General features: G+C 42.6%; 1 protein-coding gene and 1 long non-coding RNA gene across 8 annotated transcripts in view; one reads left to right on the top strand and one right to left on the bottom strand.

Annotated features, from left to right (window-relative positions):
- The window catches only part of Kank1 (KN motif and ankyrin repeat domains 1), a 208429-nt gene that overhangs the window by 15014 nt on the left and 167051 nt on the right, over nt 1-26364 (bottom strand). For 6 of the 7 annotated variants that reach the window (XM_046459371.2, XM_046459366.2, XM_058584030.1 and 3 more), the window contains one exon: nt 7385-10069. In XM_046459371.2, the coding sequence (XP_046315327.1) occupies nt 7385-10069 (2685 nt within the window). Of the gene's footprint in view, nt 1-7384; nt 10070-11975; nt 12168-26364 lie in introns of those variants that run through there. The other variant, XM_046459372.2, reaches the window with a different exon arrangement.
- Nucleotides 12099-14372, top strand: LOC131424738 (uncharacterized). The gene is made up of 2 exons (XR_009228208.1): nt 12099-12764; nt 14005-14372. It is a non-coding gene; the product is annotated as an uncharacterized LOC131424738 (long non-coding RNA).

Here is a 26364-nt window from a genome sequence, read left to right as displayed (position 1 = left end):
CTCAGAATTCTGACCCTCTGACCTACATGCTCAAGATTCCCACCAGTTAACAGCTATTTCCAAAGACACAACTGGGGCGTTAGAGAAGAGGGGAATGGAAAACCCATAATGAAAAATTTACTTCACAATGCCTTGAACTTTAAGAATGTTGGAAGGAAGGAAGGAAGGAAGGAAGGAAGCAAACAAAACCCTGACCCAGTGAAAACTAGAGCTGGGAGAATTTTACAGACATCCTTTTCTCCAGTCTGCTGTGATATTTATCCATCTAGAATGGATATTAGTTGATGAAATATACCAAACTTGTTAGGAAATTAACTTTAGAAATGTATTAAAATGGATGTTAAGTATCTCTGTTGACAGATGGTAACTTTTGTGACATGTGAATCCATATTTTTATTTATAATGTCAAGTGCTTTCTGAAAACAGCTCTGAATCATGTGACCATCTAATTAACCATGTTGCGTAGCCAACTTCTCAGCTAGGCCTTCCAACTGGATATCTAGCTTATTTGTCAAGAAGGACTGAAATTCCAGATTCATTATGGAAGTGAGTAAAGTATTTAGTAAATTATTATTTCCCCAAATATAAGAATTCAAAGGAATCTGAGATAGTTCTAGTTTTCCATAAAAAGGGTTCACCATGAATTCACACTTTTCAGCCCAAACATTTGAGGGACAAACAGCAGAGATTCTTCATGAAGGACCACCGTCTATCTTGATGTATATTATTTTTTTCAGGGAAATGTAGAAGACGTTTGGCAGAAGACAAAGGTCAGTCCCTTTCTGTTTCTATGCTCTCCTCTAAGGACTCTGCCTGAAGGTCACAAACAGCCAACTCAAACTGGAGATAGAAAACTTAAGTAATCAGAGCTGCTGTTTAATCGTTTCTAGATCCATTTTGATATTTTCATGGGAACATATCAAACAGCTGCCATCAAAAAGTGGCTACTCATTTAGAAATTAAAATGCTAGAGTGGATTAAGAATTAAATTCTCCCTCACCACAACCCCACCCACATGTAATTAAACGCCATTCTAAGACTGGACCCAAAAAACCTGACAGGCTACATTAACTAAAGCTGAGTTTAAATGTGCTCTGTGTTCCTCCCAGTAGTGCTAAGGCCTCCTCTTCCTCAGACCTCTGAGACCTTGATGGCAGCTGAACTCTGAGCACTTTTTATTTGCATAGTACTTGGTACCTGATAGATGTTGCCACAGGTGATCATTCACATTTTGGGGGCTGTCCTTGTCTTCCCAACTGGATGGCAGGTTTTTCAAGGTACATCTTTATATCTCTTTGTTGCAGTATCACATTTTGCATATACTTGACATTCAATTGATACTGATAGGGACAATGCAGACTTAAAAATCTTTACTGAAATATGCTACTCAGAAAACAAACAGCTATAGCCATCTTCCAATATCAGTTACATTTGTCATTTTGACTGGGCACTCATGAACTCCAACTCATTTCTGTACTTGACAATTACTAACGTCCATGCTTTAGCCCAATATGAACTGAACACGTTGGATTCATTCAGCGTGAAATTGTCAAACCTGCATCTTTCTCCAGAGCACATTTGCATTTTACTAATATCCATTTTAAATGATTAATTTAAGAGTTTCCAAACAAGTGTCAACTCAAGGCTCACCGAGGTGATGAGCAGATTAAATCTTTGGAAGATCTTTTCCTCAGGACTAGAGTGTTTTTTACCCCCCAAGGTCTCTAACAGATGACTTCGATCTGCAATTTCAATCTTGCAGAAGGTCAACTATCCCTTTTGAGTATCTAAAGAAAATTATGCATTGTCTTCATGAGAAGCCCAAATGCAAAACTATGTGTGGACTGGGGATGTGACTCACTGGTGGAGCCTAGCACGCATGAGGCTCTGGGTTCAATCCCCAGTACCACAGAAACAAACAGTTAACTGTTCATGAAGCTGTGGGCTCTGTTCTAAGGTCATTTCCCTGAAACTGGATCTGGGGTGCCTACTGGGTGGTAGGAGACCCATGTGTTTTAGGAAAGGTTTCTTCAGCTGAATCTGATGGTTAGCCTTATGAAGGCATACTTTTATGGAAAAATTCTGCCAGATGTGATGACCTACACCTTTAATCCCATATACTTGGGAGGCTGAGGCAGGAGGATCACAAGTTCGAGGTTAGCCTGGTCAACCTGGCAAGATCCTGTTTTAAAATAAAAGGTAAAAAGGGCTAGGGATGTAGCTCAGTGGTAGAGCACCCTTGGGTTCAGTCCCCAATACCCTTCCTCTCCCCCACCCCACACACAATCCTGCTGAGAGGGCCCTGTGAGAAAAACCTAAAAATCTAACTCAACCCTGTCATTTGACACAGGAGGATGTGGGGGCTCGGTCTTTCTCACACACGAACATAAACACTCTTTTCTCTTTCTGATACTACAAATTACTAAGTCAGTCACTACCAGCAGCGGATTCTCTTGACATCCAGGCCAGTGGGCCCTCCACCACACCATGCCATTATATACCACAGGGCTCCAGAAACACTAGGTTTGGATTATTTTGATGCTCTTGCTTGCAGCATTTAAAAAAAAATTTTTTTAAGTTGTAAATGGACACAATACCTTTATTTTATTTATTTTTACATGATGCTGAGGATCGAACCCAGTGCTTCATACGTGCAAGGCAAGTGCTTTTCCAATGAGCCACAATCTCAGCCCTTGCAGCATTTTTTAAAGTGATAAAAACAGATAATAAGAACATGGTGCCTTATTTGAAATAGAAGACAATTAGAAATGTACTCTGTAACAATGTCATTTCCCTGCTTTTGCTTTGGCTTAGATCTCCCTGAAGAAACATATTTTATCAAACCCCAAATAACCAGGAGTGCAAATATGGAAGCTAACTTGAAAAGCAGTACTTTTGTTTGAGTTTGAGAAACAAATTTTCTACAAACTGGGTGGCAGGTAGTTAAATTCTTAAAAAAAAAAAAAAGTGGAGTTTATTTTTTAATTGTAGTTGGACACAATACCTTTATTTTACTTATTTATTTTTATATGGTGCTGAAGATCGAACCCAGGGCCTTGCACATGCTAGGCAAGCACTCTACTGCTAAGCCACAACCTCAGCCCTGAACTCCACTTTTATTTTTATTTATTTATTTTTTCCTGGTTGTATATAAAGTATATTCACACCAATTTGTGTCTTCATACATGTACTTTGGATAATAATGATCATCACATTCAATCTCATTAATTACCCCATGCCCTCTCCCTTCCCCTCCTACCTCTCTGCCCTATCTAGAGTTGTCTATTCCTCCCATGCTCCCTCTCCCTATCCCACTGAATCAGCCTCCTATATCAAAGAAAACACTCAACATTTGTTTTTTGGGGGATTCACTAACTTTACTTAGCATTATCTTCTCCAACTCCATCCATTTACCTGCAAGTGCTTTGATTTTATTCTCTTTTATTGCTGAGTAATACTCCATTGTGTATACATGTCACATTTTTTAATCCATTCATCTATTGAAGGGCATCTGGGTTGGTCCACAATTTAGCTATTGTGAATTGTGTTGCTATAAATACTGATGTGGCTGTGTCCCTGTAGTATGCTAAACTCCACTTTTAGAAATAGTTTTGTTCGTATTTGCTCAAAGACAGTTACATATATTTTAGAGTATTTTTTTTTTAACTGCAAGTAATTTGTCTAGAGTTTTCTATTTTTTCCCCCTCTTTCCAGAAGGAAAAACACAGTAACAAACATTAACTCATCACTCCTCAAACCAGTACAACTCAATTAATGTATAGGAAAAATAAATATTCCTTTCTAAGGTTTTTGGTGACAATAGAAACTTATTTCCTCTTTTCAATTTCATGAAAAAATATTAAATGCATGAAACTCACACTACCAGGAATTTAAAAAACTTGGTAGGACACCTTTGATGACCACTAAATTTCAATTCATTAAAGCCATGATATTCTCTCTCAAATCCTGGGAAAATGTGAGTGAGCTTTTAGGTTAAAAAAATAAATAAATAAATGAAATAAAATACACAGGAAGACTATGTATGATTCAAATCTTGTTAAAAACTTAAGTATGCAGTTGTATAAACTGAGCACATAGTTGTTTTGTAAGGGTGGGTTTTGCTGTTTTGTTTATTCTACACTGTTAATTTGTAAGCATATATTCCAGTTCTAAATCTAAGAAACTAAACAAGAGTATTGGGCACTATGATGCTGCTAAAAATAATGTTCTGCATACTTAAAGGAGTATCTTTTAGTATCTGTCTTTAGTAAAATTCTACAGATTGGGCACTGATACGCCTTATTTTGAGCTTTAACACTGACTCTGAATATCATATTAATTTTGCTTTGCCATTTTTTCTCTATATTTTGTTATCTTGATAAAATTGTTAGTTAGGAAGGTGTAATAATTGGTGGGGGGAGGTCACAAGCCAGAATTACGAATGTTAAAATCTGGATTAAGAACAAATGACCAGGGCTGTGGCTGTAGCTCAGGGGTAGAGCGCTTGCCTAGCACACATGAGACACTGAGTTCAATCCTCAGCACCACATAAAAATAAATAAATAGGATAAAGGTGTTGTGAAAAAAAAAATCTTTAATCTCCAGTTCTGGAAGTATTCAAAATGGTGGTGGCCAGCTCTTCTAGAGCACTCAGACCCTGCTGCAGACACTCCAAATGGTCTACTCCTATGACTCACCCCATCTTCACTATAGTCTGTGAGGGAACAAAGACAACTTGTCCTGGGGCAGAGACCGCCTAGTTTCAGAGCCCAAATTTAACTTCTTCAAAATATAAGGTTCACACAAGAGATTAGATATCAAGCCCAAATTCTCTATTATCTTTTGGGGGGAAAGAAAATGTGAATGGACACCTTTCCACACTCCATTATACCTCTCAGTACAGATACACATTCTATACAGTACTACTCTGTATTGTAGGGTGTGCAGTGTCCCTGGTACATTTTGACACACCTTTTTGCTTCATAGCTGGCAGTTATTAGGAATCTCACCTTACTATATCAAGCTGCCTTAAGTACCATACTGTGGGTTGAGCTCCTAATCTAATTCTTTCCTCATTAGAACATTAGAGCAAAATGTTACAAATGTGATGTGAATTAGACATACTTTAAAGTTATCCCTGTGTGCTCCAAGAGAGGCTGCCACTATGACTAAGTGCTACTAAAAATACTGATTCTCTGGTTCACAAGTGAACCATGAATTTTAGCTGATTAATTAGGTGCTCATTTGAAGGGTCAGATCCACAATGTGACGTGTGGAATGTCAGCGTGACTGGAAATACACCAACACACACTGCAGCACAGCCAGACAAAACTTGCTCCCCAGTCACCAAGGGCCACCAAAATTACTCCAGTGTTACAGCTGAATATTTTAGGCAAGAATGTGAAATAAAAACCCTATTTTGAGGAGGAGGGAGAAAGGCTGGGAAGGAAATGCTTTCATGATCCTCTGTGTCATATCTGGAGGACTTTTAAGAATTTTATTTTGACTTCAACATCTGACACCATGATTTGTAAAAGGATGTGGAAGCAGACATATTATTAGTTACCTAAGACATCACTTATGTCCATGTATCATTTTAATCCTGCTTATCCTAAATGACTCCCATGTCCATTTATTTGGATTCTAAAAGGCAAAACCCCACACATCAGCTATCACATTCATTTTCTTTTCTTCCACAATAAACTATCTGTCCAATAGCAGATACTAAAAATTAATACTCTTTCAGGTTTGAAAGCGGAAACATAGGAAGATGTAATCTATTTGAGTCCATTTTAATCACTGCCCTCTCAGGCTAATAAAGGGAAACAGAAAGACTGATATCTTATTGAAGTCTATTGTGCACATTTCAACATGAAAAAATTAATTGGATGCACACCCATGGCCAGATCACACTGGTTTGTGAGGACTGGAGTGCCAAGAACGGCAGCTGGGCAGTGCCAAGGAAGGTGTTGTGCACTGTCAGACACACAGAGTGCCCGATACCAGGGAAGTCATTTGAATGAGGCTTGCAGGGAGAGATTTCCCTGGGCAATTCCTCATTGATGAGCTTCAGTGTTAAGGAAGGCAGAGGTGAGCAGGAGTCCCAATGAATAAGGGAAAGAATGAGAAAAGCAAAAAAAAAAAAAAAAAAAAAAAAAAAAAAAAAGCTCTACCAAAATGAACAGTGGGAAGAGACCCCTCCACTCAGATTTCTTGCTCAAGGGTCCCTTAGCTCAAATAGCCCCACCTATCACCACTGCCAGTCCCTGTCCCCATAACTGCAGTCATCATCTTCACAGTATCTACCACTATGCAGGTCTCTTTTCCATTACCTGTGCCCCGGACTAGAACATAAGCACTGAGGGGAGAGGACTCTTGTTGTGCCTATCCTGGAGATGGGGTAGGAATTCAAAGACTCTTTGCTGTATTAATAAAATGAACGAAAGTCTCTATCCCCTCATAAAACTTGACTGATAATATACTGGTAATTGTGGGTATAAACAGAATAGAATATTTTTTTGGATAGTTCTATATAAAATGAACAAGTAAGTAACTGAAATACAAACAAGAAGGCAGCATAAAACTAGCAGCCACAGGGGCCAACGTCTAGCCAGTCAAAACTAATTTACTACCGCCCCCCCCATTAGTCCTCAGCTACGGGCTAAAGTAACCACCAGAGTTGCTTATGGATTTTGATTCTTGGCTTTCATTCTATTACCATTCTAGAGCTTTCTTTATGATTCCACAAAATGGCTCCAGCAGTTTAAAAAAAGATAAAAATAAAAAATTCCTCGGTGGGCTTGGTGGCCTGGAAACCAGCTACTCACAAGGCTGAGGTAGAAAGATTGTAGGTTCAAGGCCAGTCTCAGCAACTTAGCAAGACCCCATCTCAAAAAATAAATAAGAATTAAAAAAATTAAAATAAATAAAGGGCTGGGAAGTAGTTCCGCCACAGAGCACTGGCCTAGCTTAACAAGACTCCATGTTCGATCCCTAGTACCATCCGCCACCATTTCTTATCTCCTGAGAAGATATCCTTCCTGATATGGTTTAAATGTGTTCCCCAAAAGTTCATGGGTTGGAAACAATCCCTCTGCCTCCATGAGTGGGTTAAAGTTGCCATTGCAGGAGTGGGATCATTACTGCAGGACACTCTGCATGCTTGCTCTGCCTCACCAAGTGAGGCCCTCCACTTTGTTATGACGGAGAGAGAAGGCCCTCACCGAATGCCCGCACCATGCTTTGGACTTCCCAGCCTTCCAGAACCATGATCCAAAAAACCTTCTATTCCTTATAAGTTTCCCAGTCCACAGAATTCAGTTACAGTACCAGAAAATGGCCTAAGACACTTCCCAAGTCCCAGGTCTCTTAGGGTGCCACCTACCTGTGATTTTACCCAGACTGGTTTTCTGGAAGTCAGGGTTCCTGAGCTCTTCCGGGCTTGCAGACTTCATAACAGAACTGATGGATGACAGGGTGCTGATCAGCTGTGAGTTGAGGGAACCAATCTGTGAGTGAGGTTCCCCAAAAGCTTCTGCTAGTTCACTATAATTCTCAGCCAGTAGTGTTTGCTGTTCTGCCAGCAGCTTCTGCACACGCTCAATGTAGTGATCCAGGCCAGTCACCATTCCAGATGGAGCCTGGGTCTGGGGGCCCTCCAGGAACTCCTCAACAGGCTCGTCCCCAACACCCACGCTCCTCCTGCTGCCCATCGGCCCCCCAGTCAACTGTGATCCATGTGGAGGCCCACATGCTATGGTCCTCATTTTGAGACCAACCAGGTAGTTGTCATGAATATTTATCTGTCCCACACCTGACTCTTTAGTCTTCACAGCCGATGGCTTATCAAATCCCAAATTGCCAGAAAGCACCGTCCCAACACCAACAGACCGTGTCTTGGTGGAGGAGTTGACGTCCTTGACGCGGCCCTCTCCTATGGCCACGGTCCGCATCTCCACAGTCTGGGTGCTGGTCTGCTTATCCAAAGTGCTCAGGGAAGTGTTGGTGCAGGATTCTACGAGGGTAGCTGTCTCCGTGTTGGTGCACTGGTGCGCCTGTTCCCAAACCGTGCTGGTGTGCTGGTGTGCAGTCGGAGGTGCTGCCATGACAGCTGCCTCCACCTGCACAACAGCCTCTGTGTTCACGCTCCGGGAGCTGCACTGCTTGGGAGCACAAACAGTCACATCGACAGAACAATCTCCACAGCCAATGGACCGCACGTCTTTGAGGTTCAAGTTAGTGGTGAGGAGCGCAAGGTTGCTCACAGACTCCTCTGTGTTGCTGCCTGTTTCGCAGACGCTGACTTCTACACCCACGCTCTCATCACGCATCTCCACAGACCTCCCAGCACCTCGGTCATGTGTTTCCACCCTCTCCTTAACAATCCACCAGTTCATGGGCAGCTCGGGCCCCACCACTTGGTTCCTGCACTCGGGCTGGCAGGAGATGCCTATGCTACTTGTTTGTACAGAGGTCCCAACGCACGTGTCTACCATATCCACGTGACGGCCAACCACTTGGTCTCTCATCGGCACCACTGCCTCCACCAGCTTGCTGAAGACAAGTGGCTGGGCCATCGTGGCTTTGTCGACTTTTTTCCTTGATCCAGCGGCCTGCAGTTCTTGTTTTAGTCTAGTCATCTCCCGGTCATGGGTGGTTTCTTTAAGCTGTACTTCCAGGCGGTAGATTTTTTCTTTTAAGGCCTCTATGGTCTGCTGTTGTAGCTCAATTTCTTTGTCAGCTTCCGTAGTCACTCCGAGCATGGCCTCTGTCACGTTGACCCCACAATGCCTCATCTCAGTGACTGTCCCTGTGGCTGCATCCTTGCAGGACCTAGAGCCCTGGTGGTACACAACAAGGTCATTCATGCTCTCATCATCACCCACAGCCACAGAGCGGCACTCACGAGGCGGGCACTCCCCATTCTCCCTGAGCTCTGAGTAGGCCTCGTAGCTGCTGTCCTGGATCTTCTGCTCCAGGGCCTGCATGTCTGCCGTGAGCTGCCGGAATTCCTTTATTCTCTGTGTGCTCTGTTCCACACTCTCCATCTCATCCTCCTCATAGTCAATGTATAACTCCCCGCCACTTCTCCGGGCTCGGGAGAGCTGCTCCATCTGGGAGGCATTTCCCGCACTATAGGAGCGCTTCCTCACACCACAGACAGCATTCTGGGATGCAGCCCTTTGAGTTTTCAGCTGTGAGGCCAACTGCCGTTTCTCCTCTTGCAAGACAGAGATCTTTACCTGGAGCACAGGGATAGTTCTCACCTGTTCCTCGAGTTCCTTTAGGCGTTTCAGGGCAATGGCCATTTGCTCGCGGATATGCTGCAGGTGCATGGGGCTCACATTGGTCACTGGGGTGGAGATCCCTGAGCTCAAGGGGCTGTGGCGGATAGAACTCCCCATGGAAGAGGTGGTAGCAGCCCCTGGGGCATAGCCCCCATAATCCCCATTGCCTTGGTATCCGTTCTGAAGCTGGTGCATGGCAGGATTGTGGTTTCCAGAACCCATAAAAGAGGGGAGGGAGCTTGTAGAGCCCATGCCTCCAAAACTGGCCAGCCTAGGCCTTCTGAACTCACTCGGTGTCATCTGCATGGTGACTCTCTCCTGTTCGAGCCTTCTCCGGGTCTCCATTAGTGTCTTGGTGACATGAAGGTTGTGCTTTGGGAGTTGTGGTGAAGGAGGGGGCAGCTGTCGATTTTCTGGGATGGTTAGAAAAGTAGGCAAGGTCTCCAGAGGGGCAGGTGGCTTTGGGGTTGGAGTTGATGTAACGTGGCTTCTGGCTAGGAGGAAGCTGGGGCACTGCTTGTTGTCATCACTGTTGGAAGATGAAAGGGATTCGGTAGAAGTCCACGCACCTTGCTGACCAGATGTGACCCTGGTTTCTGGGCATGGCACAGAAGGTTTCTTCTTCTTCTGGATGTTCAGTTTCTTGATGGTATTTCCCTTCTGTATGTCATCCACATATTTGAGGAAATCTAAGTCTAGTTGATAGCCATAGGGTGTCTCCACAAAATAAGGGTCTTTCTGTTCCTTGTCATGGTCTCCATTCAGAATATCATCTGCTTTTTCTAGGACAGAGAAGAGAATATTATAATACCATACATTGCACATAATGGCAAAAATAATTATTTGTGTATGTTGCAGAGCAGCAACCTGAAATAAATTTAAAAGAGCTGACAGACCTATAACCCTGAATCTACAACCTAGCTGGTAAGCAGTTGACAAACTTCTCTGAACTTCTATTTAACACATAAGGTTAAATAAAGTAATGAGAAAATGATTTTGATAACTAAGCACACAGTAAACCCTTAGCAAATTATTTACAAAAGAATGCATTAAAATAGGTTTTAAAGCACTGTCAAGTATTATCTCATTTGTCCTCTATAGTGTCCTGAAGGGTGGTGGATAGACATTAAGACTCCTATTTTATAAAGTACCCTCCAAAGCACAGAATGTTAAAATTCAGCTGAAGACTAACAGGTCAGGCCAGGGGGCCAAGGATGTGCATTCTGCCCCTGCTCTTCTGTAAGCCTCATAGCCTTTCTATCCAGTGGCCAAGAGCCACCTAGCACCTGCCCACTGGTACAAGATCCCAATTTGCTCTGACACTTTCTTGATAGAAATCTGGGACATAGGATGTTGGCTATTAACTTAGGAAGCATGGAAGCAAGAATCTGGTCAGAGGGCAGACTTCAACTCTACTTTCTGTGTCTCCCATTTATCAATTTCTCTCCCTGCTTAAAAATCAAACAAAATCCTCTCAACTATAGGCATTGTTTTCTCCACTCTTTTTTTTTTTTGAACAAAACATTCACTATTTCAAGAATTCTTGTTTCCTATTATTGATAAATCCAAACAGATGCAAAGGAAAATGACAACAAGAGCAAACCTATGTTCTAAGCACTGGATCATGTGGCATTCAGTAAAATCTACTTCTTGCTAAACCAAACATTTCAAAAAGGAAACAGGAACCTTTCAAAGCATAGACCTTGCTGCTGACCTGAGCTCTGCATTTCAAATTTAAAAGCAAGGCCATTTTTGTTTGTTTAAAGTGTGGGATTAAGTAATGTGTTTTCCTGGAGTCCCACTCACAAGTTCTACATTCTCAGGACTACAGAAAAAAAAAAAAAAAATCCAACTCCAGGAGTGAAAATAGAAACCATCTGTACCCCTGCCCTATCCTGAGTACACCCACCCACCTGATTGCCGTCAAGGTTCAAGGCCTGGCAATCATGGGCTGCCTATCTGCTCTCCCAGCCCCCAACACTGCTGAACACTACAGGGGAGAACACCAATGACCAATGCTCCCCCTGCCTGGCCCTTTCGCTTCCACTCTTCTTCTGAAATACTGGAAAGAAAAGTACAGAAAGCCTGCCAACCGGAGGAATTAGAGGAATTAAAGATCGTAAGCATTCTTCATGTCTCAATTTAAAACAATATTAAACTACACTAGCTGATAGAAGGTAGGCGCTAGATTTCATCTAAAAGCAGGCGGGAAAGGAATTCCGTTTGAAAGAAGGGCCGTGCACCAAAGCGTTTCTAGCTTAAGCACGGGAGAGCTGATCCACAGGGCTTGTGCACGGAAACTTGTGCTCATGCTAACAGAATGTTTTTTTTTTTTTTTTCCGTCTGGCTTCCCTCTCTAACTTTCAACTCCAGATGAACAAAGTGTTCACCACCCAAAATATGTGGCCAGACCTGTTTTCAGAGCTGTCTGAAATTTTGTAAGCAAAGAGAAAGGGGCAGGCTCGGGTGTCAAAGGAGCCGGCAGACAGATCTGCCACTCAACCCGGGCCCCAGCAGGCGGCTCTCAGCCTCCCGCGCCCTGGAGTCCGCAGCACTCACCTTACCGAGCGCCCCGCAGCACAGCAGCCGGCTCGCTCCCAGCCAGCACACCCGAAGCCCCGGTTCCTCTCCCCATAAGGAAAAGCCACTTAGTTCTGCCACGCGCAATACCATAGGCTGGGTTTTTACCAATGAAGTCTCCCTTCGGCTTCGGCGACACCACCCCCAGCACACTCAGCTGTTCGGCATTCCCTTTTTTTCTTAATGAAAACAGGAAACCGGCATCTTCTGAAAACGTGTGGACTTCATTCCAGTTTTGCCAGGAGTACAAATAAAGGCGGCAATGTAAGCATCCCCACAGAGTGGCTCTGTCTTTCCCGTGCCAGCCACTTCTTCATGAAAGAGCCTGTGTTTCCCGGAGTGCAAACCTAGCGGCCTGGGCCCTCAGTCACCTGAAGGAGGGCAGGGCCACAATCGGCCACTGTTCTCCGCGGTTCTGAGAGCCTGAGCGGTCAGCCGGGGCGCGCTGGGCCCAGAGCACTACAGGACCATCTCAGCACAGCTCCTGGCAAGTGACAAGCCACTACCCTTTAACACAGATCTCAGCGGGGGCCCTGCCACCGTTGAAAGCTTCTTTAAAGAAAATTAAAAACAAAACATTTTCTTAGGCTGGGGGTGTATTCTCAGTGGTAGAATGCATCCTTAGCAGTTCAAGAGCCTGGGTTCAATCCCCAGCACCCAAACCAACAAAATCCATTTTCCAGTTACAAGAGAGGTATGAAGTAAAAGGAAAAAAACCATACACAGATCATTTCAAGAAAAAAAAAAAAAAGAAATTCACTTGAATCTCAGGTGTTTTCAAGAAGAAAGGAAAGTCACCGGTATCTCAAGTGTGGATATTTTGGTATAAATGCTTCAAGGCTTTTTCTGCATAGGTCTGAACGCAGCTATTTGTCTCTCTGAAGCTTTAACAGGAAGGTAAGCTGACTCAATTTCAGGATTTAGAACACAACAAAACAAATGACACTTTTCAGCAAAAATTAACTGGCCCATCTTAGTTATTTTTTGAATTTCAACTTGTACAAATCACCGAAGGCCCTGGGTCATGCCAAATCATTACTAAGTGAATTTTGGACTTCTACCTCTGGAAATCAGGAGAAGTTAGAATTTAACCATGTTAGGTCTGTTTCCCAACGCTACTTAACCCGGGCTACCCAAGGGCCTTGTAATTCGTGTTTCATTTTCCAGCAACTAAAAAAGTGAGATGTATTCTCAAGGTGCCTTTTGTATAACAATTGTCCGTGGTACCAAGTGTTCTACAATTACATTAAAATATTCAGTGTCATTTTTTTTTAAAAATCTCCTTTCAGGGTATCTTTATATACATTAACATCAATGTGGCACTTATGGGATCTGACTTATTTCCGAATTTTTTGACGTATGTATGTGTCTCTGGGTCAATTGGAACATCTGAAGAATAAATGCAATCCCTCCCTCCCAGCACTGGGGATTTAACCCAGGGCTTTGTGTATGTTAGGCAAGTACACTACCACTGAGCTACATTCCCAGCCTTAACAAATATAATTTAAAATAACCTTCATTGCTCCCCTCTTCCAACCACACGGTAATTAGATGCTGGGATTAAAGTAGATGTTTAAAAATACTTACTGACAAAATAAATAATTGAATATATAACATAATAAACTTTGAAAAATATCAATGCTCTGAAGATAATTGTTTGTTAAATATTAGGGTTAAAGACCTTTCTTACATGATGCTGTTCCAGTAGTTGTTTTTAGGCTGTGGAATTATAGGTGATTTTCATTTTGTTCTTTGTATTTTGTGGATTTTTTACATCACTTGGGTATTTGTCTTTAAAGATGATTACAAGAAGTCACTGTTGGTAAAGCAAAAGGAAATGTATTGAAATAAACTCTGAGAAAGTTCAAGTGGGAAGGACATGAATGTAAGCAACCATGGCAAAGATAGTTAGTGTTCCTTGGTATGCATTTTCCTATCCTTCCATACTAAAAGCACCCCCTGTTATTTATATGGGCAAATATAAAGTCTATATCTCCCTGACCTCCTTTATTGTTAGTACAGCCACAAGCAGAAACGCCATGTAGCAATGCCTAGGAACCTCCAGTGAAGACATGGGAATAGTTCTTTGATCACCTTTCTTCTTTGTTCCTCCTTCCATCCTGCTACTGGAATGTAGATATGATGACTGGAATGCTAGCTGCAATCTTGGACTATGAAAATACACCAAGGGTTGGAGGAACCATGTGCTAGATGGAACTTAATCTCAAAAGGCTTTATGGACATTGACCTTAAAGAGCTCACCTCTGTACTTCAATGTGAAAGAGAAATAAATTTATTTTGTTTAGCTATTGCTTACCTAGGTTTTGATTACTTGGAATGACACTGAATTTTAACATGATATAGCAGTGTCTCCCACCAATTTAACACTGTATTTCAAAAAGCAAATGATAAATGATAAACTGGGGAGATATTACAATGAACCTTTTTTACAGCAAAATTTTCGTTTTTAATAAATCTTTAATTGGATTATGAGGAGATTCTTAACAGCCTAAAAAGACTTTTTGGACTAAGGAAACTATGCCTGCTTTACACAGCCAAAAATCCACTGGCTATATATCTGCAACTGAAGTCCTGGAAGTAACAGCTTCCAACCGGATACTCTGCCCCTGAAGTTTGTGAGAATTCTCTGGACGTCTGGAAATTCAGTGGAGACCCCTCCAGGCCCCACTGCTACCTGCTTTATATAGCATTAACTGGAAGTTTAACAGGGAGTGGAGAAAGGTTCTATTTAGTGAAAAGAGTAGGAGGAAGAATTTATAAGAAATGAGATACAGTCTAGCTGGGTAGTAAACGCCAATATAACCTGAATGGAGATCAGTCCCAAAGACTTATGATCAACAAGTCAATATGATGGTATGTGAATAAATGACCAAACAGAAGGGAGCTAACCAAGAATTGGCTTCCGAAGACCAGGTAAGTGAAGATAATTCCCTGTTGGAGGAAGGGAGGGACTGTCCTGTAGGATGTTTAGCAGCACCTGGCCTCTACTCACTAGATGCCAATAGCACCCTTTGCCCCCAGCAATGACAACCAAAAACAATTGCAGACATTGACAAATATCACACGGGCACACCTGTCCCTCCCTTTCCCAGTAAAGAGTTATCCAGCACAAAATGTCAACAGTGCTGAGGCTGAGGAAGCCTGTGCTGGGGACAGCAACCTGAGGAAAAACTCACAGTTAGCAACTGAGACTGTGGCCTCATAAACTGTGGCTTTTAGACCTTCTGTTTCCTAATAAGACCATAATACTATGTGTAAATGACAGGGTGACAAAATGCCACTTTAAAAAAATATATTTATTTTTTAGCTGTAGTTGGACATGATACCTTTATTTATTTTTATGTGGTGCTGAGGATAGAACCCAGGGCTTCACACCTGCTAGGCGAGTCCTCTACTGCTGAGCCATAACCCAGCCCCCAAAATACTACTCTTGAGTAAGACAGTACTCAGTACTGTACTCAGTACTTTTCTACAACTCTATATAGTGAGCTGTGTTTTAATATGAACAAAGAGCCTGGAAGGTTCTGAAATGATGTGTCCTGGTAGACTTTTAATGGACATGCCTTTGATATCATTACTTTATTCATTAATTAGGATACACCAAGTTCTTTGTTCTGGTTTCACTATGGCACACTATAGGCCCAATCACCAAATAATGGCATCACAGAGAATAATTACACCTGTGAACCAAAACCTGCATACGCTGTGTATGTGTCTGTCTTTACCAGATATTCTCCCTGACTGTTGAAACTGAAGAACTCTGTTAATTGCTAGTCATGCATTGTCCCCCCTCACAGGAAGCGTGGAAATTCAGCCCAGAGAGCTGAGTCAGTCCCAGAGGAGCACTTAATTATGAGAGATTCCCATATCTAGAAGTGGCAGAGCGCAAGCAAAAGTGTCCTGCTGTTGGAGGCAGGCACAAAGCCTTGTGTCAGCGAGGGCCTGCAGGCAGGGAAGAAACCTGGCAGGATGAACCCTAGAGACAGGCAAGCTCTGAGTCTAATTGCTCAGAGTATGAAAGTAAATGAGTTCGCAGATCCACTTCTCCAGGAAGGATGCAGTGGTAAAAAGACAGCACAGTGGAATGTCGTCCTTATGAGCGGGTTTAGCAGTTAAGCGTGCCCTGGTGACACTGTTAAGTTAAAAAAAGAGCATTAAGCTCTTTTGTACCCAAGGAGCTTCACTCTCTGCACCAAATCTGTGAGAAGAACACTGGTCTTAGAGAACCAGCAAAAAAGTCACCTTTTGGTTTTTAAGTGCATTGAGACCCTATTGCAATGTTTTCAACAAGAGGCTGGTAATTGAGTTTTCTTGTTCTATAGTAAAAGGATGTACGGCAGGTGAGATTTTCCTTTGCTTTTGCATTTACCAAGAGGTTTTTTTTTTTTTTTTTGAGAGAGAGAGAGAGAGAGAGAATTTTTTAATATTTATTTTTCAGTTTTCGGTGGACACAATGTCTTTATTTTATTTTATGTGGTGCTGAGGATCAAACCCAGCACCCCATGTATGCCAGGCAAGCACATTACCGCTTAAGCCATATCCCCAGCTCCAAAGAATTATTCTTAAACCTGCTTTCCCCCCCAGCTAAACACCATCCATCCATTCATCCATCTGAAAGATGGGCACCCACAGAGTGTTAGGCACTGTTCAAGAAGGTGTGATCACTCTTTCCATGGAGATCATACTTCCTATTTCAAGTTCACCAATATCTTAGAGCTGCCTGAATAGCTACCTGAATACATCATACAAATAAAGTAACATTAAAGAAAGCAAAGCTGTGCATAAGAAGTACTAAGCCAATCATGCCATATATAGCTAAGTGCAATTTTATAGGCTTGGTTTATTTGTATTGCAAAGGTATAACAGGGTGCTTCTAAATAGTCATGACTCTTTGTAACTCCTTTTGGCTTTTCTCCCTAAATCTTAAGATGTCTTCTCCCATGCCATCTCATTACTGCCTTTTTAACCTGCCTGCGGACAATTCACACTTCTTCCACTGTCTCCTATCACTACCCGTCTGTCTCCACACTAGTTCCACATTCCAAGCTTACTGGGAATAGTCCTACACTTTATAAAGGGAATGCTGATCCAAGGAAGATGTGCCTGTCATACTGAAAGACAGATTTCATTCAGTAAATATTTACTAAGAACCTATCAGGTGGTAAACACTACAAGGAACTAAGCAAAAAGTTGTTTTTAGTCCAAGCAAAAAGATATCAAGCCCATCCAGGTGGAACTTAAGACCACAGGAGGAGACAAATGGTGGCACAAATAAATAAAACCGTACAGTACAGTCATGCTGTCAGGACCCAGCAGGGTCCCCCACCCCTGGGGCAGTGGGCTGGGAGTGATCTGCCAGAGCCAGATCTGAGGGGTTCACCAGGCAGCCGGAGTATGTGGCGGATGGCAGGGAAACAGCATATGTGAAACCTGCCACTTTTAGGAACAGAAGGGGGGACTTAGTAAGACCTAAAGTGAGGCAGAGAGGGAATATAGCCCAAGCCCTATAGGGTCTAGAAGTCACCTTTTGGTTTTTAAGTGCATTGAGACCCAATTGAAATGTTTTCAACAAGGGAGTGAAATGATCAGATCTGCATTTTAATAAGACTGCTCTGGCTACATGCTGGAGTATGCATGAAAAATTTCTTCCACATTCTCCATTAGGTTCTCCATGAATTGTTTCCGTGAACTTTTCTCTTAATGTCACTAGATAGATACCAAGTGTGGGCTACGGTATTAAACCATCTGAACCTCAATCCTGCCTGTGTTGGAGCTAGCTGGCTTGTGTAATACTCCCCTCCTCACCCCAAAATGTTGAGAAGAAATCTGAGAATGCCTGATAAACTTCAGCTACTTTGGGCTGAACTGGAGACCAGGATCAGGGCTCTGGATTTGTCCTTGAGGGTTTTACCCGTTACCTCATGCTGCTGTTTAAAAAGAAAATATTTTTCTTTAACAAATGGATGACTCATGCAGAGAAAAATGATGGGATTTCCTTTTCTGAGGGTCATTAAAGTCTGATAAATCTAATCTGGGAAGGACAGATGTGGCATGAATGATGTCGGGAAGAAAGCAGAGAGGACATTTAAGGAACTGAGGCCCTCATTTAGCATGCTGAGACATGGAATGCAGACTGTGGGGTGCTCTGTATTTGGGGACTCTAAGATAGAAACGGCAGAGGACAAGTGTCTGGAGCAGGGGGACAGACAGCAGTGATGTTTCCAACCTTTCATATGCTTCTTCACTTATGCCTGCTCAGGGAGCCTGACTTGGCTGCCAGGAAAAGCCAAAAGCCAAGGTTGGAGCCTGGGGGCACTTAAGCAATACATTCCCCAAATTCAAAATTCCTAGTAGATGGTCTTTGCAAGTTGAATTTTGGGTCTGCTTGTCTCTAGAGTCACTTAAATGTTATTATCTGCCTGTCCGACAAGGATCTTGCTGGCAGTGACTCATACTGCCCAAAGTACATACAACTTCTAGGGCTCCAACAGAGTTAACACCCACTGCCCCAAATTATTATTCTCTCATCAACACACATCAGATTAACTCTTTCAAATCATGTCAGGAGTCTGCTTGGCTCATAAATTCTAAACTAGGTATCTGCAAGTCCATAATGCCATAATAAATAAACAGAGAGTACCGTCTAATAAACAGAAGGAATCATAGAAACATTAAATCACCCTGTGGAAAACACCATCACAGTGGCTGATTCAGGCAGCAATCATCAACAGATGCTAAAGCTAGTGGATAAACTGTTTCCTACCAAAGACAAGGAGACTCCTGTGGCCTCAGAACACCTCACCACTAAATAGATGATCAACCCACAAGGGAAACACCATGAAAAAGTTGACAGGCAACCAACTGGACCAGGTGCTCAAGTTGACAACATGGCCCTCTGAAATATACTAGCTGCACATCAGTTCTGCAGCATCCTGCCAAGAATGTGTAAACTGAGTCTAGAAACAGTGATGGACAATGTTTATAGCAGCACAACTCACAACAGTCATGCTATTGAACCAACCTAGGCATCCTTCAGTGGATGAATAGATAAAGAAAATGTGGTATGTATACACAATGGAATATTACTTGGCTATAAAGAAGAATGAAATTATGGCATTTGCCAGTGAATGGAGAATATCATGCTAAGTGAAATAAGTCAATCCCCAAAAAACAAAGGCCAAATGTTTTCTCTGATATGTGGATGTTAACAGAAAACAAGGAAGGGTGAGGAGGGGAAGAACAGAAGTCCATTGGATTAGACAAAAGGGAATGAAGGGAAGAGAGGAAGGACAGTAGAATTAATTGGATGTAACTTTCCTAGCCTTGTATTTGAATATACCACCAGGGTAACTCCGCATCATGTACAAACATGAGAATAGGATCCTAATTAGAGTAAGTTATACTCTATGTATGTATAGTTGGCCAAAAATACATTCTACTGTCATGTACAACTAAAAAGAATTGAAAAGAAAGAAAGTCGCAGCACAGATCCCATTTGAAACAGTAACAGGGCTCTTTTTAAAATTGTCCAAATCATGAAAGAAAAGAAACCAAAATTTTTCAGACTGAAGGAGACTAAAGAGGTTAAGACAGTAGTCTCTTTGCAATACCACACTCCACACAGAAAGAGAGCAAGTATGGTAAAATACCAACCATTGGGGAATCTGATCTGGCAAGGAAGGGGTAAGAGTTATTTTATAAATTTTCTGTAAACTTAAATTACTTAAAAATAAATTTTAATCCTCCCTCTCTTCCCTTTGCTTCATTATTTAGGGTGTGCCATCCAGTCCCCAGGGAGCACAGCCAAGACTCTGCTTATGCTCATACTGCAAATTAAGCAGCCTGTTTTCAGGTCAGATGTCCTTGCTCTCTAGTGTTACATATTCTTTGAGGAATTTTACCTTTGTTTGAGATCTCTTTGGCAACTTGTATGGCTTCTAAATTAATCTTGTGGATTGACATGCTCAGAGCCCCATTATTAAAAAGAAAGAAAGAAAGAATAAAGTCTAAAAGCTCCATTAAGTCTACAGCAATATAACCCCAAACCAGCATCTCCCAGGTTCCTCACCTCCCTGAACCTCATATACCAAGCAACTCTCGCCTCGCCCTGTCTTTGCTCATTCAGTCCCTCTGCCCAGCACACCCTTCCCCAGACTCTCCCAACTATCAAAACTCAATCAAAGCCTCTCTTACCCCCCAGGGACTCTTACCTATAAAGACCTGGTTACCTTTTTCCCTCCATTCTCCTAAAATATGTTGATCATATACAATGACCTGTGTTATGGTTAGCAGGCACAAGTTCATCCTCCCCATCAGACTGTGTTTGGGGAAGGAAGAAACCAAGCAGTATTTATTTTTGTAACCCTTAGTGCCTCACATGGTACTTGGCACATAGCATGCTTAAAATTCGGAATTAAAAACAAAACAAAAAACCTCACATCTCTGGACTTACTGATAAATAAGTATGGTGGAAAAAGAGTGATCAGAAGTAGGCACTCTGGGGCCAGACTGCCCATGCCACTTCCTAGCAATTGGCAAGATAGATTATATTCCAACTGTTTAACTGGGAAAATAATAGCACCTGTGTCCTCTTGTTGATGTGGGCATGTGGAGTGATACCTGGGGTCTGTACTACTTTAACTGGATTCCTCCATTTACTTGGGGAAGGACACAGCCTTGGCATCCCAGCAATGACCCAGGATTCCTCCCTTATACTCTGCCCCGACTCCCATGAAGTCAGGGTTTGAGGTATCTGTGATACTTGTTCAAAATCAATTGAGTCTGCTGAATTTTTGAGGTCTACATTGGTTTCTGCTTCATAGAATGGATGAGGAAGATGCTGGTGGGGACCTGGCAGGGGATGTGCATGCTCACATGAGGGCTGGGGAGGGTAGTGGTTTGCACAGTGAGCCCTAATCCAGCATTAATTATACACAGGAAAGAAATAAAATGAAGCAAAAGTGGACAAACACCCCCAATTCTTAAAAGTATGTTAAAATGTTTAAGACGACAAAGGTTCACACTGATGGTTCTCAGCACCTTCATTCTGCTGCCCCGGACAAATCCTTAGAGCAAAGGACACTTGAACACTGTGCAGAAACAGTACTCGAGAACCACCCAGTGTACTTCCGTGGCAGGCATCCAGAAAGGCCCAAGTGTGGAAAGGTATAATTTTCTTTTTATAGGACAAGAACAGGAGTTATAAATGTTTCCTAGCTCACAGACAAGCAAAGGGTAGCAAGGGCCCAGAGTCATGCAATGCAGTGACAAAATTTGCATGTATAAAATGAGGGTATCAATGGGACACTGTAGTTTCCAAAGCTGCTTCTACACTAGACTAACCATTGACTATACTTTACATAAAGTTTTTCAAAACACACCATGCCAAGTGACTAGGTGAACACAAATTGATCACAGCAGCTGTCAGGCCAGATGAGCTCAGACAGAGGCGCCTGTGGCCTTGCTCTCTGCAGGTCCCATTCAACAGAACCTTTCTAGCTGCCTCCTAACTGGCATGGCCAGGTGGCCCCCAAGTGCAGAGTCCTTTTAGCCATGCCATCAGTTCAACTCTGGATATGACTTCAGAGGCCAGAAGCTAAGTAGCAGGTGAGAGTGAGGGGGAAGAAAGTGGGAAGGGGTCACTATTCCTGGCAAGGGAACAGCTATGTCTTACTAAAGGCAGTGGGGTTTAGGGAATCATGTGACAGAAGAGGGCACCCACCTCCGGGTCTGCACAGTGGCCCTCTTCTCCTGAAATCGATCCGGGAATAGCCAGAGTTCCATGAGCACCTCAGTGCCTGGTTTTCACCAGCCTAGGCCACACTGCTCTCTAATGCACAGAGGCTAATTTAAAGAATTACTGCTGAAAAACTGTCCTGATTTGGGCTGGGGCTGTGTCTCAGTGGTAGAGTGCTTGCCTAGCAGTGTGAGGCTTTGGGTTCAATTCCCAGCACCACATAAAAACAAAGTTATTTTTAAAAAATTGTCCAAATTCACCTCGCATGTACAGAAAAAAACTAGCCTGGGTACTAACTGCTGTTTTCCAAACTTTCTTCAAAAATTACAGGTTCTAAGAGTAAGCAGAAAATGTGCCAGTTCAAAGTGTAATTTTGTGAGACACAGAGAAGGTGCACAAGCTAAGACTTTGGGATAGAAAAGACTTTTTCTTACAAAATAAAAAAGTTTTTTTTGGGGGGGGTGGTAGTGATGAAAAACTATAGTATGAATCCCAGCTGTTATTTTGTTTTATAGTGTTAATATAAGAAAAGGAAACCCACTTTAACAGATCCCGAGCAACTCCCCATTAGAAAAATTAAACTGAAAACAAAGGACCAAAGATGGATTTAACACCCAAAGAGGGAAGTTCTGAAATTTAAGTAAGTCATAAACTCAAGTCTTAGCATATATGTATAACCTTTCACTCTTGCAACAATGACATCTTTATGTTAAAGCCGTAGCTAAAGCTGAAATTTTCACTGAACCGAAAACCAAGTCCTGAGTTATCCTTTCCAGCCTGTAATAAAAGTAAATATTTTTCATACCATACAGAGCTTGACTTTATATTTCACCAACACCCACCCAAACGTCACGCTCTCTGTGTCTCTTTTTTGGGCATTCTTACTTACCCACCCAGAAACAAAATAACTGTGATTTTCAGCAAGCAGGAAGCCAAGTCTCGGGCATCCTTCCCTCAGCATTAAAGGGACTACACACATTAGCAGGCACAGAGCCCAGGAGCTGTTGCCGAGAACTTATTTATACCCATTTGGAATTTCCTGACCAACTAACAGCCTGCTAGCCGTGGGATTTAATTCCGGGACACTCAGCGTCAGTGAGACAGCAAAAATTACTGATGAACCAAACTGTGAGCAAGGATCTTAATGACAAGAAGCAAAGGCAGACCCTGTCCCCTTCTAATTTTTCAAACTGTCCTCATCCTCTTTAGACCCATGAAATTTTGACCTAGAAATGCAGCTATAAACCTGCTAATTCTAGGAAGAACTTAGAAAAAGGGAGCAGATGTTTCCTCATTCTTTCTGCTAACTTATTCTCTCTCCCTTGAGCCCTCCAAGGCTCAGAGGGGCTTCTGTTATAACTTGAGCCACAGTTTAGCTTGAGAAAGGGAGAGATTCAGTCTAAGTCTGAGCCCAAGCTGGGCTAGAGGCAAGTACCTTTCCTGGGTTTATTCTCATGAGAGGCAACATGTAATCTAAAGGCTAAAAACACCAGATGTAAACCACAGACCCAACCCCCACCCCCATCCCCTTAAGCATTTTATCCCAAATTAGATCATGTTACTTTCAAAGCTGCGGAGTTATTTCCCAAACAAGTACACTCTGCTTTTGGGTGATAACATCATTGAGCAAACTTTTATTTGTTTTAAAAAGTTAGTAAGCATGCTATATCCCTAAAATGCTTAAATTGATCACAAAGGGGAATTTTTTTTTTTTTAAATGTCTGCTTCACTTGCATCTAAGTACATAGGTAAATATGGAACAAGTTATGCTTGAATTCTATCTCAGGGCAAACAAGCAAAGCTAGTTCTAAATAATATGACAGAGATCAACAAAGATTAGTAACAACTCTAAATAGCCTGCTTAGTAAAAATTCACAACAGGGGACGGCTATGTGAGGAGAGGTGGTGTTTTAGGAAGACCCATTGGACTGCCTGGGTCACTGGTTATCTTGGGATTGACACATACCCTACCTCAATCCGTTCACCTTCTTCAGTCCTCCTTCTTATAGGATCATAGTGAGGGGATGGATATCTGATCATCTTTGAGATAGATATTTTTTGAGTGAAGCTACAGATACTTTTAAAAAGTGGGGGAGGGGTCTTTATTCCACGTTGCCCAGGCTGGCCTCAAACTCTCAGGCTCAACTGATCCTCCCACCTCAGCTCTTAGAGGCTAGGACTATAAGCTGAGCTCCAAAGGCTTAACTTTTAAAGATGTAGCACTCATTTGAATTTTTTTTTCCCCTGAATAAACCAACTGATTCATAGAAACAACAAACTGAGAACAAAGTTTCAAGTGCCAGATACTTTGATTATCAGGTCCCAATAATTCCAAATCACTGAAACCACCAATTAGATAACCCCCATTACTAAGAGATTTGAATTAGGCTTTCTTTCCCCTTTGAGCTCTCATTTATGCACCATGTAGTTCACCCATTGTAAGCACAATTTGATGAATTTTAGTAGACTATGTATAAAGTTGATATATAGAACATAGCCATCACCCTAAAAATTAGTCATTTGCCTTTTTGTGTTTGCAGGGCTGGAGATGGGACCCAGGGCATCATGCATGCCAAGCAGGTGCTCTACCACTGAGCTATATCCCTTCTCTGTCATTTGCTTTTGATAAAGAAATTTTCTTCTATTTTTAAAAAAAATCAGCTATTTTATAGATATTATTATATTCAAAACTAAATTTTAATATGAAAAATATGTTCTTAAGAATTAAACTGAGGAAAGCTTTGGAATGCATTGTTTCTTGACACTATAAAAACACTCTGCTAAATTTTTACTATAAATACTGTGTTCTGGTAATAACATAGCTTATTTTGTGAAGGAACTGAAGAGGATCATCTTGCTAAGGTCACTTATGCTTGATCCTGCGGGTGTGCCCATGCACTTCTAAGGAGGAGGTCCAGCAGAAAAAGTCATTGTATGAAAATGAACGTCTAGTCCTTCCTTCGGATGACAGGGGGATGACAGGGCTGGGGAGGGAAATGACTGAAAATACTAGCTCATTCAGTCTGGAAACCTTCAGTCACAAAGGTTCTCACCAATGTGAGAAAGACACACCTATCTGCTCTTAAGAAGCCAAAGGAGCTGTGGGAAGAAGAGGTACTTAAGGCTGTTCTGTGGATAGAGGGGGAGGGGCCAGAAAATACAACACCCAGGGAGAAGGAAGGGAGATAGACCACTGTGCAAGGAGGCTTCTGTGAAGTGCACTAGCCCAGTCTTTGTCCCGGGATGGTGGCTCCACAACTTTGGGACTACAATCAGGCACATCTGAAGCCAAACAAGATGACTGTACCAAGAATCTCCCTGACAGCCTGCCCCCTAATCTAGAGAAAAGTGAATGGGGAGGTGGATTGCACTGCAGAAACCTCAGGATGCCCATCTCTCGACAAATGCTGATTTACCTTCCTTCTGGATGTGCTCCTCTTGTTTTAGATGGATTTCACAGCACCCTCCCAGGCTCGCCCTACTGCACGCATGCCCTGGGCTTTCAGTCTAACAGCCTGCCCACATCCTCCCCAACCACCCACAGTGCACAGTTCTTCCAGACCACACTGATGCAAGTGCTTTATGCATTCATGAACTTGTGTAATTGTCACATAACCTTCTAGTAAGAGTCATCTGGGCATTTAAAGGATGAACTTATATCACTCATAAGCTACATTCATACATTCATACTATGTCGTACCAAGGGTTATAAACTAAGGATATTCTCTCCTGTAGTCCTTAGAGGGAAAAGAAAGGTGGATGGCGGAAGGGAGCTGGCAGTCCTGAAGCTTGGGGAGGAGAAAAGCATCCTCGTTTTTCAGGGATTTGCTTCTACTGTTCCTTCCCCCTCTGAGGAAGCCCCCAACCTTCTCAGGCAAAACTCTTCTAAGTTTGCAAGGACCAGACAGAGCATCAGCTCCCTCTGAAACCTCCCCTTACCCCTCTCCAGCCACCTTTCCCCTCACGGTCTCAGAGCAGCTTCTTCCCATCTGGGCATGCATCATATATCCCTTATGAACTTACAGAGCTTTGTCCTTTTCATCTCAACCAGTGCTGTACCCTGAGACCTTCAGTGGACGGGACACTTTTTATTTCATTCCTCCTTGAGGAGTGAAACTCTGAGCATTTGTTTTCTTTTATAGAGCTCTATGACTATGCCAAGGACTCCTAGTCCACACCCTCATTTTACAGAGAGGCAGGACTCTGGGCGCAGAGAGGTGTCAGACTTTAGCTCTGCTATTCAAGGTGATGGTGCCAAGCCTGGAACCTCCCAGAGCAGATACTCTAGTGCCAGAAGTTTCTCCTCACTGCTGGGCTAAAATGCTGGGACTGTTTTTAAAAATGCTGACTTCCACACCCGCTCATGAATCAGAATCTCCTGGGGTGGGGCTGGGATATGAGCCATTTTAAAATCTCTCCAGGTGCTGGGCACGATGGAGCATGCCTGCAATCCCAGTGGCTTGCGAGGCTGAGGCAGGAGGATGGCTAGTTCAAAGCCAATCTCAGCATCTTAGTGAGGCTCTAAGCAACTCAGAGAGACCCTGTCTCTAAATATAAAAAGCTTTCCAGGTGATTCTCTTCTGTATTCAGGGATGAGAACCATGGTATTTTATCTGTAGCACTGGAGACTGAACTCGAAGGCATTTACCACTGAGCTACGTACATCTCTAGCCCTTCTGATTTTTTATTTTGAGACACGATCTCACTACGTTGCCCAGACTGGCCTTAATTTATAATCCC

Source organism: Marmota monax, unplaced genomic scaffold, assembly GCF_021218885.2.
Source record: "Marmota monax isolate L192 unplaced genomic scaffold, Marmota_monax_Labrador192_F-V1.1 WCK01_AAM20220418_F8-fsc00059, whole genome shotgun sequence".
Taxonomy (NCBI): domain Eukaryota; kingdom Metazoa; phylum Chordata; class Mammalia; order Rodentia; family Sciuridae; genus Marmota; species Marmota monax.
The sequence above is the reverse complement of the archived record's forward strand: the minus strand, read 5'-3'. Positions and strand labels throughout refer to the sequence as shown.